At 38.2% G+C, this 14,433-nt stretch overlaps 4 protein-coding genes and 1 non-coding gene across 5 annotated transcripts in view; 1 reads left to right on the top strand and 4 right to left on the bottom strand.

Moving 5' to 3' along the window:
- The window catches only part of LOC126800088 (universal stress protein A-like protein), a 99,210-nt gene that overhangs the window by 50,646 nt on the left and 34,131 nt on the right, over positions 1-14,433 (bottom strand). The gene's annotated exons all lie outside the window — the stretch shown is intronic.
- On the bottom strand, positions 943-5,411 carry LOC126800081 (homogentisate solanesyltransferase, chloroplastic). The gene is made up of 10 exons (XM_050527365.1): positions 5,199-5,411; positions 4,776-4,897; positions 4,523-4,669; positions 3,889-4,114; positions 3,009-3,082; positions 2,394-2,486; positions 1,891-2,008; positions 1,673-1,735; positions 1,291-1,323; positions 943-1,125 (listed from the first exon to the last, which is right to left on the bottom strand). Exons 1-10 carry the CDS (start codon positions 5,409-5,411, stop codon positions 1,051-1,053), a joined length of 1,164 nt encoding a protein of 387 aa, XP_050383322.1. The 3' UTR covers positions 943-1,050.
- Positions 5,520-5,592, bottom strand: TRNAA-UGC (transfer RNA alanine (anticodon UGC)). Its single transcript has one exon. It is a non-coding gene; the product is annotated as a tRNA-Ala (tRNA).
- Positions 7,267-9,080, bottom strand: LOC126800085 (40S ribosomal protein S5-like). The gene is made up of 4 exons (XM_050527368.1): positions 8,971-9,080; positions 7,989-8,260; positions 7,652-7,855; positions 7,267-7,562 (listed from the first exon to the last, which is right to left on the bottom strand). The coding sequence occupies exons 1-4, from the start codon at positions 9,064-9,066 to the stop codon at positions 7,508-7,510; spliced, it is 627 nt and encodes a 208-aa protein (XP_050383325.1). The 5' UTR covers positions 9,067-9,080; the 3' UTR covers positions 7,267-7,507.
- Positions 9,392-12,416, top strand: LOC126800079 (pentatricopeptide repeat-containing protein At2g20710, mitochondrial-like). Its single transcript, XM_050527360.1, has 2 exons — positions 9,392-9,667; positions 10,931-12,416. The coding sequence occupies exons 1-2, from the start codon at positions 9,398-9,400 to the stop codon at positions 12,146-12,148; spliced, it is 1,488 nt and encodes a 495-aa protein (XP_050383317.1). The 5' UTR covers positions 9,392-9,397; the 3' UTR covers positions 12,149-12,416.

Here is a 14,433-nt window from a genome sequence, read left to right as displayed (position 1 = left end):
TTTATAACTATTAGCTAATGTAAATTAATATTCTAAGTCTTTAAAAGTACAATGTAGACCTAAAAAACTAAAAACAATATTGAAAATGCATATATTTTATATATTCGGTACGAATTATACATATACCGAACCGTACCGTTTATAAAATTTCAGTATTAAGTTCGGTACGGGAAGAAGACATTTTACCGATTCGTCCAGACCCGTTGGTATTCGATACAGAATGGTCAGTTTCGGTACCATTTTTTCGGTACCAACTGTCACCCCTAGTTTTCTTCATTACGTGAATGAGGATGATGAACGTTTCACATTTGCATATTAAGATAACTTTTTAAAAAGTACTTGATTCATTACATGTTAGGCTGTTCATCTAATTAACCACACCACATCTGGTGACGTAGTAATTGATCGACCTTATATATTAAGGAACAGATAAACATATATATTGGAATCATCTCCTCAAATGTTTAATTCCTTCCTCAAAATATTAACATATGTTTTAACCCCACGCGCTCGTCCCCTCTTGTTGTCGAGTTAGGATCTTCTTATTCGACGGTGCTCTGAACGCGCCGTCACATCAAGTGTCAAACAGAAACACAGTAAGCTCCGTACAGCGTAGATGATTGATGATCGTACGGCGGTTGTTGAATGGAATGAGAGCTGTACGTACGTGGGTTTCTGCTAAAAGTGCTATTGGCCCCGACCAGAGAATCTAAATGAGTCAAACGATTCCGAGACAAATGTATTTAGGTCCAACGCGTTTATCTAATTAATTACCAAACACCGACAATCCTCCAAGTTCAAAACAAGGGTAACTTTTCCTTTACCTCAGATGAGAATTTGATTACAAGAATGTATACATATTGGATGCAACATCCAACATTTTCTTAAGGCAATATTTACATCTTGTTGACATGATAGAATTTATTTCTCGCTCTTTATCTCTCTGTCTGTCTGTCTCTCTCTCTCTCTCTCTCTCTCTCTCTCTCTCTATACATCTCGATCTCTCTTTCCCTCCATTTTTGGCAAGATTCAGAAATACTGGCTAAAGGTCTAGATGAAAGGGAAAATGATATACTCTGCATAGAACAGATTCCATATGAACCTGTAGTAGTTGGCAATGGCTTCCTGCAGAACCCATTAGAACTTAGCATCAGACAATTCAATACTCTCTGTAACTCTGTAGGGTTTAGTGGAATCTGAATATTATCCTAGCTTATCCCATTTCAATAAAAACTAGGAAATCAATAAATGCTAAATTCTACTACATGCAACAAGAATATTTGTGATTACCTTAGTGTACTTTGCTTGCTCGAGCACCCAGGTCTGAAAGAATAAAAGGCATAATTTTATGTAAGTGTTTGACAATGAAAGTTTATCTTGCTGAGTGAAAGATGTGTAACATGAACCGTTCAGATATAATCAAATGTGCAATAGAGAGATCAAAGTAACATACGGAAATAAACTCGTCAGAGATCTTAAGCATAAATGAAATACAATTGATACTCTAGGAGCTTTGCAGGCAGGCGCTTATATACAAGCATTCAAGAAATAAGGACAACCAAATTGAGAAGAAAAAAACATATAAGCAAGAGTACTTCAGTAGGTTTTAAACCATTCATGCCACTATTAAATGCAATATGATCTCATGAATTCAAGAATTCAAGAAACCAACCTGAAATATTAAGCTCAATGCCAAGATTGTATGAGTAGGTATCATTAAGCTACGCCTGAATGCCTGTAAACAAGCAAAGGGTCTTGAATATTCTGGATAGTTATATGTCTTAAGAACTTGACAAGCACAATTAACAAAGTATATTCACCATATAACGGATGTCTAAACGCAGACTGCACAAGCATCTAATGGTTAAGCTCAAAAAGATAAATGCTCACCTCAGGCATGAAACTTGCTGCCAAAATAGAACCAACATAATTTACGAGCAATAGCCCAGAACCAAGGAAGGCAATTTTTCTAACTCCAAGTTTTGTTGCAAAGGTCGATATCTGAAACCTGTAATGAATGTCAATTCAAATGAATAATAAATGGCAGCTGAAATATTAGGTTCCAGACAATATAAATGGTGCATTAAGATGTAGAAAATTCATAATGGTAAAGCTTTTATGTAAATGCATATGAGATAAGCATAACAAGAAAACAGTGGTTTACAGTGAGTGCATGACATAAGATGACCAATGATTCAGAATAATTTGTAACTACTGTGAGTTCGAGGGCTCCAAGGTGTAACACTTGCGGATTCATGTGAAAACAAATAATAGATGAAAGAATGCAAGTCAAAGCAACAACCAGAACATGGACATCATAACAACTCTCAACAGGAAAGTATCAAACAAGATATGAGCAGCCACTAAGGTGGCTGGAAGATATTGACACTTACTTACGGTCCCCCTCTACGTCTGGAAGATCTTTTGTTATGGCAATCACCAGAGCGAATAATGTTACAAAGGTGGTGATAAAAGCAACAGGGGAGCTGCAGGTAGGATTTCATCTTGAAGTTATGAATACATAGACACAGCTAAAATATGAGAAATTTTTCAATCACTATGAAAGTGGACAGAGCAAGTAATGGTCCTAATTCGAATAATAGTAAAGCTCATTTCTATATGCCACCAATGCCGGAAAGGTCTCGTTATTGTCCATTGCAAAGTCCATATTCAAGTGTAATTAGCATAAATACTCAGTCCAGATAATAAGAGAGTCTCACTCATTCCATTGAGATTATTAAAATGACATTAGCCTTTCTTGGCTACTTTCATAGTTACATGGGAATGCTAGTACTTGGCCAATTTGATTGGTTGTCTCCCAAAATTATTGTACGGAGGCTTATTAGAGAATTAAAATTTAGAACTTATATTCCAGATATGAATTGTCAAGTTAATCCAGCTCAACACCAGGGCGTCACTATGTCTTTACCACCATCTGGTTTACATGTCAAATTAAGTTTTCATCTAATACTGCAAATTAAAGCAAAATAGCACAATTGGTCACACACCTCCACTCAAATTGAAGTCCAAGGGCAGCTCTAGTTGCATAATATACACCAAAATTAAGAAGGAAACCCCGTACCTGCAGTAGACATCATTTTATATCTTTGTAACGTCATTACTCTATGAGAGAAATATATGATACTATCTTTCACAGTAAAGAATTTTTCAAATATTCATGCAAATTAAAAGGACCAGTGCTTTTGAATCACTGCAGCATCATCACAGAGGTTTGTCTATTCAAAATTCATTAACTTTCCTGGCTTTCTGTTTGTAATCTGTTCAATTTAGACACATCCGTTTTTTAGCATTATCCTATCAAATCAATAACCATGTGATTTGATAAACTATAACCAGTATATCACTTCATGACATGTGAAGCTTCAACTATAGGGAAACTGCTGAAATTGTCACTACGTTGTCTAACCAAGGCAGATTATTCTCTGCAATTTTGCTGCATCTATTATATATACATATTCTACTGTAAAATGTATTGATAGGTTTAGGAGCATAATTGGCAAATCTAAGAACTGATACTAAAATTACCCCATTTCAAACTTCACATTGCCTCTAACATATACTACTGCCTCTTTCTGTAAATTTTTAGGAGGTCAACTGAAACTAGAACCTAAAAATACTAATTTTCTACTCGGGTTTTATTAATTTCAGATTCCCTTATCTATTATTACTTTACCAGTACTTTCTTCATTTCTATTAATTAGAATTTCTTAAAATTACATCTTTATCTGGCACTTGGAGTTCTTTAGATGGCAATAACGTGGTCCAAATCACAGACAATATGAAATCATTGAGTATTTTCTAACTTGGAGGACGGCGGCTCAAAAATTTCTCAGGTGTATTGAAAGAAGTGGAGAACAGGGGCAATACCGTGGCGATTATAAGAAATGCTGCAACAGGAAATTTCTTCATTCTAAATGGAGGAACAGAATAGATGGTGCCAAGGAAAAGACCAAGACTGTAAAGAGAAGTAATGAATGGCCCGAAGTTGAACCCAACAACCAACAGACCAGTGACTGCAAAAAATATAACCAAAAGCCATGCTGATTTGACGGAGAGATCTCCTGCAGCTATGGGTAGATAAGGTTTGTTTACCCTGCAAACAAATTAGGCATAGGCATTCTAAGTTGTTAAGTACTTAAATAGAATTGGCATGTGAGATCTATCAGTACGGAAATAAAATATACATGAAGATTCACCAAAGATCAATACTTTATCTAGCTCTTTATTGTTCTTTATCTTAAAAGCCAAGGGAGATTGTTAATCAAGAGTATCTAGTTTCTACATCAACAAGAGATATGCATCACCTACGACTATCTGAGGGATCAACAACACCTGAAAAGAGGAAAGTTGTCTTCAATCTTAGGACACAAGAAATGTGTAAAATTCCTACTGTGGGCCTACGCAACCAAGCTTAATGCAGTTGTATACTCCTTTATTGAGAATTTACATAAAGTTTGTCCAAATAACAGAAAGATTGGAGTATTAATATTTTCCACCATACTTGTCAATTTTGATATCATATATCTGATTGATGCCAACAATATAGCCATTCCCACATAGCAGAGCAAAAAGGCCAGAAAATGCCTTAAACAGCAAAGACCACTTTATCAAATGGGAGTTCTCGATCAACGCCTTTGTCACCAAAGCACTGTACATAAAACCAAAAAGAAATTTTATCAACTCCAAGTAAACCAAGTTTCAGTCACAAAAGAAACTGCACATGTTGATCAGTGTCGAACACGGTAATTACTTACGTTGACCCCAGAGCTGTTCCACGTATAGTATGGGGCCTCAGGAATCTCCAACAAGCATCTTTAAAATCTGAAACCTTGGAAAGTACAGGATCAGATCCAGCAGCTTCAGCTTGACTGCAGGCCTGGCAGCATTCACTTGCACTTTAATTGCATAAAGAAAAAAACCCCGAGTCTCATCGACTAATGCGCAGACAATTTCAACACAAGCATGTTATCAAGCACTAACACATGTCCATTGCATATTCCATATCAGCAACCAGCGCATAGATCCATATAAAAACGAACAGATTGTCTATATATGTCATATGCTATGAATTGGCAAAAGCAGATTAAATAAAGCATAAACCCAAGTGTACAAAAAAGTTGTGTAGTATTCATTAATAATCAGAATTGGGTCAAGGAAAACAAAGAAATGGAGCATACCCAGATGGAATTCGGCCTCCTCCGTAAGTTGGGGAAGGGTCTAGAAGAACATGTGAGGAGGCCAAATGAGTTGGAGTGGGGAGTGCATTGTGAGAGGGAGTGGGATTTGGCAGTGAGAATTGAACAAGAAGAAGAAGAAGAAGAGGGTTTGGTGGGGGAGTGAGAGACGCGAATACGAAGGGGAAGGGAGGAAGGAGCGAATGAGAGCTCCATGCTTATTACACGACAGACACTGAGGCTGTGTTTGCGCCGAGAAACTTGGATAGCCTCTTCCATCCCAAACACGACGTCGTTTTGATGGAAATAAAAAGAGCAAAAGATTGGAGATGCGGGGTATCGAACCCCGTACCTCTCGCATGCAAAGCGAGCGCTCTACCATGTGAGCTACATCCCCCAACTGAATTACCCGGGACAGGTTTTCCTTCTTGCCTTGTCGACCAACCTTCTCAGTTAAATACTAAAATTGTAATAGAATTTTATTGGCATTAAAAGGTTTGCTATATACATTCAAGAAAGTTGGCTCTATCCCGTAGGCTTCAAACAAACAGACTTCATGCATTTTGCTACTTAATTGTGGCAGTACTTGAAAAAATAGCCGTGATAGATCTTGATTCGTACAAAGAAGTAAATCGAACCAGATCTTCCAATCCAAGTGCTCACTGCTTAGTGAAAAACACACTACTGTATTTTCCATGACAGACGTAAGGGTATCTGAAAGAATCTATATAATGACCGGTGATTAACTAATGATTCGGGTACTGATGATCATCTGCATTGCAGAGGAAATTTACACCATGCATCAATGGCAGCCTAACATAGTAAAAGGGTTCCACTATGTACGAGAGAAATTTTCCTACTATGCAATTTTCTAAGAAAGATACATACACATCACTTATGTAATATGTCAGCATCTAGGGCTGGACTCGGTGCCAACGGTTCGGTTTATGAGCACTAACCGAAAACCGACACCGAATTTTCGGTTTCATGTTTTCCAAAACCGAAACCGAAAAATATACATAGAAACCGCGGTTTCGGTTAACCTATAATTCGGTTCGATTTCGGTTTTGTTTCGGTTACAAAACCTAATATCTTTATTGACATTTCATACTTGACTAGTGAAAATAAAAAGATTAAAAGTGAAGGAGTAAGCTACAAGTTCAATACTTTAATTAAGTTATATTCACCAAATATCAAAAACTCAAATATTAAATAAACAAAAATAGTGTTTTGCTAAAACACAACAAGTTAACCAAAATAAACATTAAACCCCATGAGTTTCATCACCAGATGTTCAGACTTGTCTTAACATGAGGGCTAGTTGACAAAACCCAAAAACATTACATTAGATTTCTGCATGCATAATTGTACACATACAAAAATCAAAATCATATATTACTTTGTACAAAATCACATATCTTTACATGTATATATTTATTACCAAATTTATGTTTTACATAAGCACCCAATCGATTACATATGTTCATCAAATACAAGTTATAACCTTAAATGTCAATTCTCGGTTCGGTTCGGTTTTCACCGGTTTTTTGAAAACATGAAACCGATAACCGGCACCAATTACTCGGTTCGGTTTGGTTTCCGACACCGACGCGGTAATTTCGTTCAGTTCCGGTTTCTCAGTTTCAGTGCGGTTCGATTATGGCCGGTTTCGGTTTTTTCGGTGTCAAAAAATCCAGCCCTATCCGCTTCTATATAAGCCACATAACAGTTACCAGTGGCGCGATTATGAGTCCAAGCTGTAACATTGGTGCAGCATGTAACACTAACCAGCCGAAAATTTCACCAATGCAGTTTCAGAGGCGCACAGACGTCTTTAAAATGCAAAAGTGGTGATAAAGATTACATCTTTACCCATCAGCACCCATTCTAATCATCAGTTCTATGATTTATGACAAAACTTTGTATCCATCTTTTCATTCAGAAAGACTTAAAATTTCGGCTAGAGCATCATACTGGAGATGATGTCTACATAAAAGCATACTTAATTACCGCTCCCTTCCAATTTGACATATTAAAGCCAAAGGAGCTAAACAGAAAACTATATCAAAAATAATTCTAAGATGTAACCTGTTTTCTCCTGATTCCAAACAGTCAGATGACATACTAAAACCAAAGATCACAAAAGAAATAAACCTAGAACGTGTCTTCACGAAACCAAACAGTACCATAAACATATCCGAAAAATGGAGCTACCATACAGTCATTACAAAAAGATAGATAAAACCCATTTTGTTCTTTCATACATAACACCAACTTTGCTTCTTCTCAGTAACAAGAGCTTCCAGAACACCTTAACGATTGGCCTTGGCAACCCTTTCAATCTCATCCTTTTTCTTGATAGCATAACTACACACGTAAACATGAGTAATAGTTAGAAACAAAACACTAAAAACTTAAAAAATCAATGAGTTAAGAGGAACACAAGGTTTCTGTACCTGTTAGAGGAACCTTTGGCAGCATTGATAAGCTCATCGGCCAAGCATTCAGCAATTGTCTTGATGTTCCTGAAAGCAGACTCGCGAGCACCGGTTGTCAGGAGATAGATAGCCTGATTCACACGTCTCAGAGGTGAGATATCCACAGCCTGACGCCTAACAACTCCAGCAGATCCAATACGAGTGGCATCCTCACGTGGGCCACTGATTGTCACAAAAAAAAAACAGAGAGCATTAAGATATATTAGAGACAGGTAGAGGTTAACCCAATATCAATCAACAAGCCCAAGGGAAAAGCATGCAGTTAAGGTAGATAAGCACAAATGCACCCTCTTACCTGTTAACAACAGCATCAACAATGACTTGAATTGGGTTCAAGTCAGTAAGCAGATGGATGATTTCCATTGCGTGCCTAACAATCCTTACAGCCATCAGTTTCTTTCCATTGTTTCTCCCATGCATCATGAGAGAGTTTGTAAGCCTCTCCACAATGGGGCATTGAGCTTTCCTGAAACGCTTGACCGAGTACCTCCCAGCAGTGTGAGGGACATAGGTTGCATGCTTGGATTGGGTCACTCCAATGTAATCTCCAAGGGAGATGTCACTGACCTATAACCAGAAACTTTCATAAGGACTCAGATATGATAAAAACAATGACAAGAGCATATCAGTTTAACATCACACCAGACTAAAAAAGAGTCAACAAGACAGTCTCATAATCAAGACAGCTACTATACCAGCCGGAAAAACAGAGATAGAAAACTACTTCCATTATAAACAAAAATAGTCTACAAAAAAGGATGTGTGTACAATGATGCATAAGAACAGCTCAAACTCAGCTAACCAAGCTATAACGAGTCACCTAAGTTGCAGTATTAAATCGACAAGAAAAAGTCACACAGCAGAACCCCTTTTAGGTCTAAAATAGAACAAGAACAAGCTCGTTTCTAGTTGCATATATCTTGCTTACGACTACCGGGCAGCAAGTAGGTACATATATCCCAATTCACTCTATTAATCCTTAATCAGATTACAGTTATCAAACATTATCTCATCTATTGCTTTTTCATAATACACCATAAAATCTACCAAAGTTTTAAAGTCCAGAAGCCTGGCGCATCATTTCAATTTATCTACCTAATACAAATCATTCTCCCTAAAACGCAATCAGATCTATCATATCAATCAAGGAATGAAACATCAAAACAGGTTGAGATAATAGAAAGCAAGCGGGGCAATACCTGAACATCGTCGAAGCTCCACTTGTTGAAGAGCTTGACGTCGTTGTGAGGCTCTTGGTAAAGCAAGCGGGGCAATACCTGAACATCGTCGAAGCTCCACTTGTTGAAGAGCTTGACGTCGTTGTGAGGCTCTTGGTAATGCTGCACAGGCTCGGCTACGACTTCAGTTGCCATGGCTCTCTCTCTCTCTCTCTGCAAAACGCAATTGAAACTTCAGAGGTCAGAGACTTCTATATTAATGAACAAAATAGAATTAGCAGAGAAATATGAGTGAAGAAGTTACCTCAAGGATTTTGCAGCTTCAGACGAGACTAGTGTGAGGCGCCGAAGAAGATGAGAAGGCTGAAAACCCTAAGGAGGCGGGTGTTTAGCTTTTATACTGCGTGACCTTGTATTGTTTTAGATGTCTGAGGGCTTTATAGTCATTTAATTATAATCACATCAAAACTGGTTCAAGTTTTAGATACAAACCAAACACACCCGCCGTGAGTTTGTTCGGTTGTCGATGATGAGGCACTCCCATTTCATCTCCCTGGTAAAAAATGTCGGAAACCCAGTTTCGCTCTACTCAACGGCGTCGACCAAATGTCATCGAGACTTGTGGCAAGGCTCCCTGAACCGCCTCTACGATCGGATCACCGCCAGCAGTTATAAAGCCTCCGTTGTACCCATTCTGGACCGGTGGCTCCAAGATGGCCAGACCCTTGATAAACATGGCCTCCTCACTATCATCAAAGAGCTCCGGCACTACAAAAACTACACCCGAGCTCTTGAGGTACTATCTCTACTTCAAAATTAACCCACTAGTTTTGAACTCATTTGTTTGATCTATTAAATGCTGGTTGAGATTTACATTGTTGTTTCAAGTAATTGTATGGTCTGTGAATTTATAAACTTATAGCTTAGTTTAATTGTTGAAGAATTCTCGAGACCAACTGGAGGCCGAATCTTTTATGTTCTTATATATAACTTTATATATATATATACCCGCATTGTCTATCAATGTTATAATTATGCTATACATGATTGTCTTATCAAACCATATCTTCAAGATAATTGATGATTTACGGAGATGTATTCAAGTTAGAATGAAAGTGATCTGATGATAAATTATTAATCATGAAAAATTTATCTATTTTGCTATGCCAGACATGAATTCACTTGTGTGACTGTTTTTTCAAATCAATTATCTAAATCGGAACATCTATGTAGTGATGATGGCCGGTTGAATGTACTCTTATATGTACTATCTTTATTATATATATATACAGTCTCTATCCAGAGTGAAGCTTCACTCTGAAATTACAGAGTGAAGTTCCAATTTTGCCACACTTTTCGGTCAAATGTTTTCACCATAAGCGATTCAATATTTAGGTATGTTATTCAAGATCATCTCTACAAAGTTTCATCCAATTTGACAATGGTTTGAGCTTTCAAAATTGAGATTTACACGAACAGTTCACGTTGAACAGTTTTAATTCATTCATTGATTTGATCTAATTTCAATACCTTAACGATGTCCGAATTAGATGAAATTTTGTAGAGATGATCTTGAATAGCATACATAAATATTGAATCGCTTATGGTGAAAAAATTTGACCGAAAAGTGTGCCAAAATTGGAACTTCACTCTGTAATTTCAGAGTGAAACTTCATTCTGGATAGAGACTATATATATATATATATATATATATATATATTAGGAGAATTTTCAGGTACGGACGTCCGTACCTTACATAAGGTACAGATTCGACGGCAGGCCGCAACGGCTGGGCGGACCACGACAGCCGCACTCCCCACCTCTCGGCATAAACTTGATTTTTGCAGATTTCGGCCGTCATGGGTCTCCGATGGAGTTTCGGCCGACACAGACGTGATCGTCGGGAGATGGGTAGTGTGGCTGTGTTGGTCCGTTGCGGCCTGCCGTCGCCGGAATTGGGACCTCCGCACCTGGCTTCAGCCCTATATATATATATATATATATATATATATATATTATGCCTCAGCTTCTTTTACTTGACTATTTATTGTACATCCAGGTGGTTATGTGGATGAATGAAAAATGGTCTGTTGGAACCTCTGATGTAGTCATCCAACTTGACTTGATTGCGAAAGTTCATGGAATAGAACAAGCGGAGAATTATTTTAACAACACTCCCAAACAATTGAAAGTCCCTGCAGCGTACAATGCTCTCCTCAACTGCTATTGCCTTGCTAAACAGTTGGAAAAGGCAGAGGCCACCATTCAGAGAATGAGGGATTTGGGTTTCTCTAGAACGTCATGGTCCTACAACTGTTTGCTGAACTTGTACTACAAGACTGAAAACCATGAGAAATTCGACAGTCTGTTGGGTGAAATGGAAGAAAAAGGCATCCCGTTTGATAGTTTCACATATGGGATCAGACTCGGTGCAGCTGCAGCTGCCTCTGACCTTGAGGAAATTGACAAGATTATGACAGAATGGGAATCGAATCCTAGTGTTTATTTGGACTGGTCTAATTATGCTGCTGCAGCAAGTGGTTACACAAAAGCAGGAGATGTGGACAAGGCTTTAGCAATGCTCAAGATATGTGAGGAAAAGATACCAATTTCGAAAAGACAGAGGGAAGCATATGAGCATCTTATGACTCAATATGCAGTACTGGGGAAGAAAGATGATACTTTAAGACTCTGGAAATGTTACAAGGAGCAGATGAAAATATACAATAAGGGTTATCTATGCATAATGTCTTCACTCTTGAAGTTTGATGACATTGAGAGTGTTGAGAAGATGTTTGAAGAGTGGGAATCTGAGCATCTAACTTATGATATCCGTATTCCAAATATCTTAATTGGTGCTTATACTAGAAATGGCCTTCTTGAAAAGGCTGAAGCCATTATTAGCAGGATAATTTTGAAGGATGTAAAACCTAATTCTAAGACATGGAGTATTTTGGCGAAAGGGTATCTTCATCAAGGTCAAATTGAGAAGACACTTGAATTGGCAACAAAAGCTGTTATTGCTGCGCCACCAAGGTGGATGCCGGACAAGGGAATGGTGGCTGCATGTCTGGAGTGCTTCAAAAGGAAAGATGATCTTGAAGGAGCCGAGGAATTCATCAAACTCCTTGGGGACAAGAATAGTATTCCTTTGAACGTTCATGAGAGATTGTTGAGTCATATCAAAAATGAGAATTGGACTGCCTTACTATGGGAATTTCCAAAGGGAGATGATGAAGAAACAAGTGAATTTATGCCGGTGGAATCTAAGCAGTAGTAGCCTTTTAGGACTTGTGTCTCCGCTTAGCAAGCCCTTTAGGGTAAATCAACCTTGAGATTTTCACATGTTTCTTGGTTCTGTGGATGAATAACATTCCCTTTGTTTCTCTAATTTAACCATGAGGTGTCTTGTTTCCAGGAGAAGCAGAAAACTCGCTACCAATTTGTTGGTAATGACTTATAAACACTTTCTTGGAGTGCATTAATGTAGGTATTCTTTGATGGAATCAGCTGCCGGCTGTTTAGTCAGCAGAGGAGAATTTATCATTGCTCTTAAAATATTCAATATCATTGCTGCTTGGCCTAAATTAGCCTCCACCCATTTGGCTAATGACTGATGTCGCCACATACAATTTACGATATATTGAATTTTATACTACTTTTCTTAACCTAATTGTAAACGAGGGTGCTAGAGGCAAGTCTTCCCCCCCCCACACACACACGCGCGCACACACAAAAGATGGCTCCCCTTATACATCTCTGGTGCTCGCCAAGCTCTGTCTCTGTATCATAATGTTTTGCTCTAAATCATTGATTGTCATTCATACTTGCAACTGTTAACTCTAGATGTAATCTTCTTGAGGTAGAAGGTGATTCTTCCCTTATTATAAAGGGGAGATTATAAAACAGTCATATTAGAGTGCCTTAATTATATATAAAAAATCATCAACAGTTTGAAAATTATAAAAACGCCACCTAATTAAAATTCTTAAACCGTTGCCCCTAATTTTTGTAAAAAATACGAACACTGCCACCAAGACCTTAAACCATTGCACACTGCCATCTCTCTCATCTCTCAGACTCTCACCGTCGAATTTCAACTCCCAGCCTCCACTACCGCCATCGAGACCAAATCGGCGCTGCCCTTCCTCTCCTGCTTGTCCTCCCGCCAGATCAACCATGAAGCCATCAAAGCCGGTAAAAGAGTGTAAACAGCTGAGATCGAAGTCTGATATGCTCTCAGAGATCCGAAACATGGCAGAGGAATCAGTAGCGGATCCTGGATCATAATACTGGGGATGCTTAAACTTTTGTACAAAAAAAATAGCGGAGAATTTCGATAGTGCGAGATAATTTTATTAATCAAAATCAAAATTTATATAAAAATTAATAAATTTCTCGCACATACTAAAAGTTTCTCGTATATTAGTTGATGAATATTTGATCTCTTTAATCACCTCCTCATTATCTAAGATTTAACATTGTCTTTCTCAATATAAATTAATTGACTAGTGAAGACTAAATTGAAGGTTGCAGTTTGTCATAAAAATGTAGACAATATGGAAAAATAAATTTGAATATTCTAACTTCCAAAGTCTACATTTCTCATAAAATCATAAAGTAATTTGATTTGAACGTTTTTGTTTTGGCTCATGATTTTACATAATATTATATATATAATTATCTTTGAAAACATAGCAGAGTGCTTAATAGCCTAGTTGGCTGAGGAGTGAGTGAGTAGCTGAGGGGGACATGCTAATGAGGTTGTGGAAGAAGTGTGAAGTTGAGGAAGAGTCAAATTGGATTCTAGGGGATTTGGGGATGCTTTAGTAAACCCAAGCTAAAGAAACAAAGTTTTAAATACCTAGGTTTTTTTCCTTTGTCTTAGATTGGGGGATGCTTGAGTAAACCCAAGCTAAAGAAACAAAGTTTTAAATACGAGGGAGTTGCAGGTCAAGAAGAGGAGAGAGGTCCGCCCAGATCTGCAATTCGCAAAGCTCTGACGGCGCTGACAATTTCGACTGTGACATGAGCTGCACCGGACCGAGCTACCGCGCTCCTCCACCGACCGCTGCTTCTGGAATTACAACGCCGCGCCAGATTTCTTTCCTCCATCCGACTACGCTTGCCAGCAGATTTGGTGAGCCTAACATTGGTGGCGGCCAGAGGAGGACGTCGAATGGACCATGCCAAGGTCGGAGGCGCAAAAATCTTGATCGGGCTTGACGAAGATGGAGGCGACGGTGAGAGACTGGGAGTGAAGACGGTGAAGGATGACATTGTTGTTGTTGTTGATGCAGAAGTCATCGGGAATAATGGAAGATGTTGAGATGGGTACCTAGAGCAGTTATTTGGGTGCCCATGTCAAAAAAAATTCCTTTTTCATTTCTTAGTTCTTCACTCTCGGTTTTTCGTTTGCTCTCATTCAATAGACTTAGAATTAGGGGTTTCATAAATTACCATGCTGAGTCACAACATCATTCACATTACCTGTCACAGATAAATGTTAGTGCACCTTACTAGTTTTCTTGTCACAAAAGTAGTGTGACTCCCAATGTGTGT

This window comes from Argentina anserina, chromosome 6, assembly GCF_933775445.1.
Source record: "Argentina anserina chromosome 6, drPotAnse1.1, whole genome shotgun sequence".
NCBI classification, from domain to species: Eukaryota; Viridiplantae; Streptophyta; class Magnoliopsida; order Rosales; family Rosaceae; genus Argentina; species Argentina anserina.
This window is presented reverse-complemented; position numbering and strand designations above follow the sequence as displayed.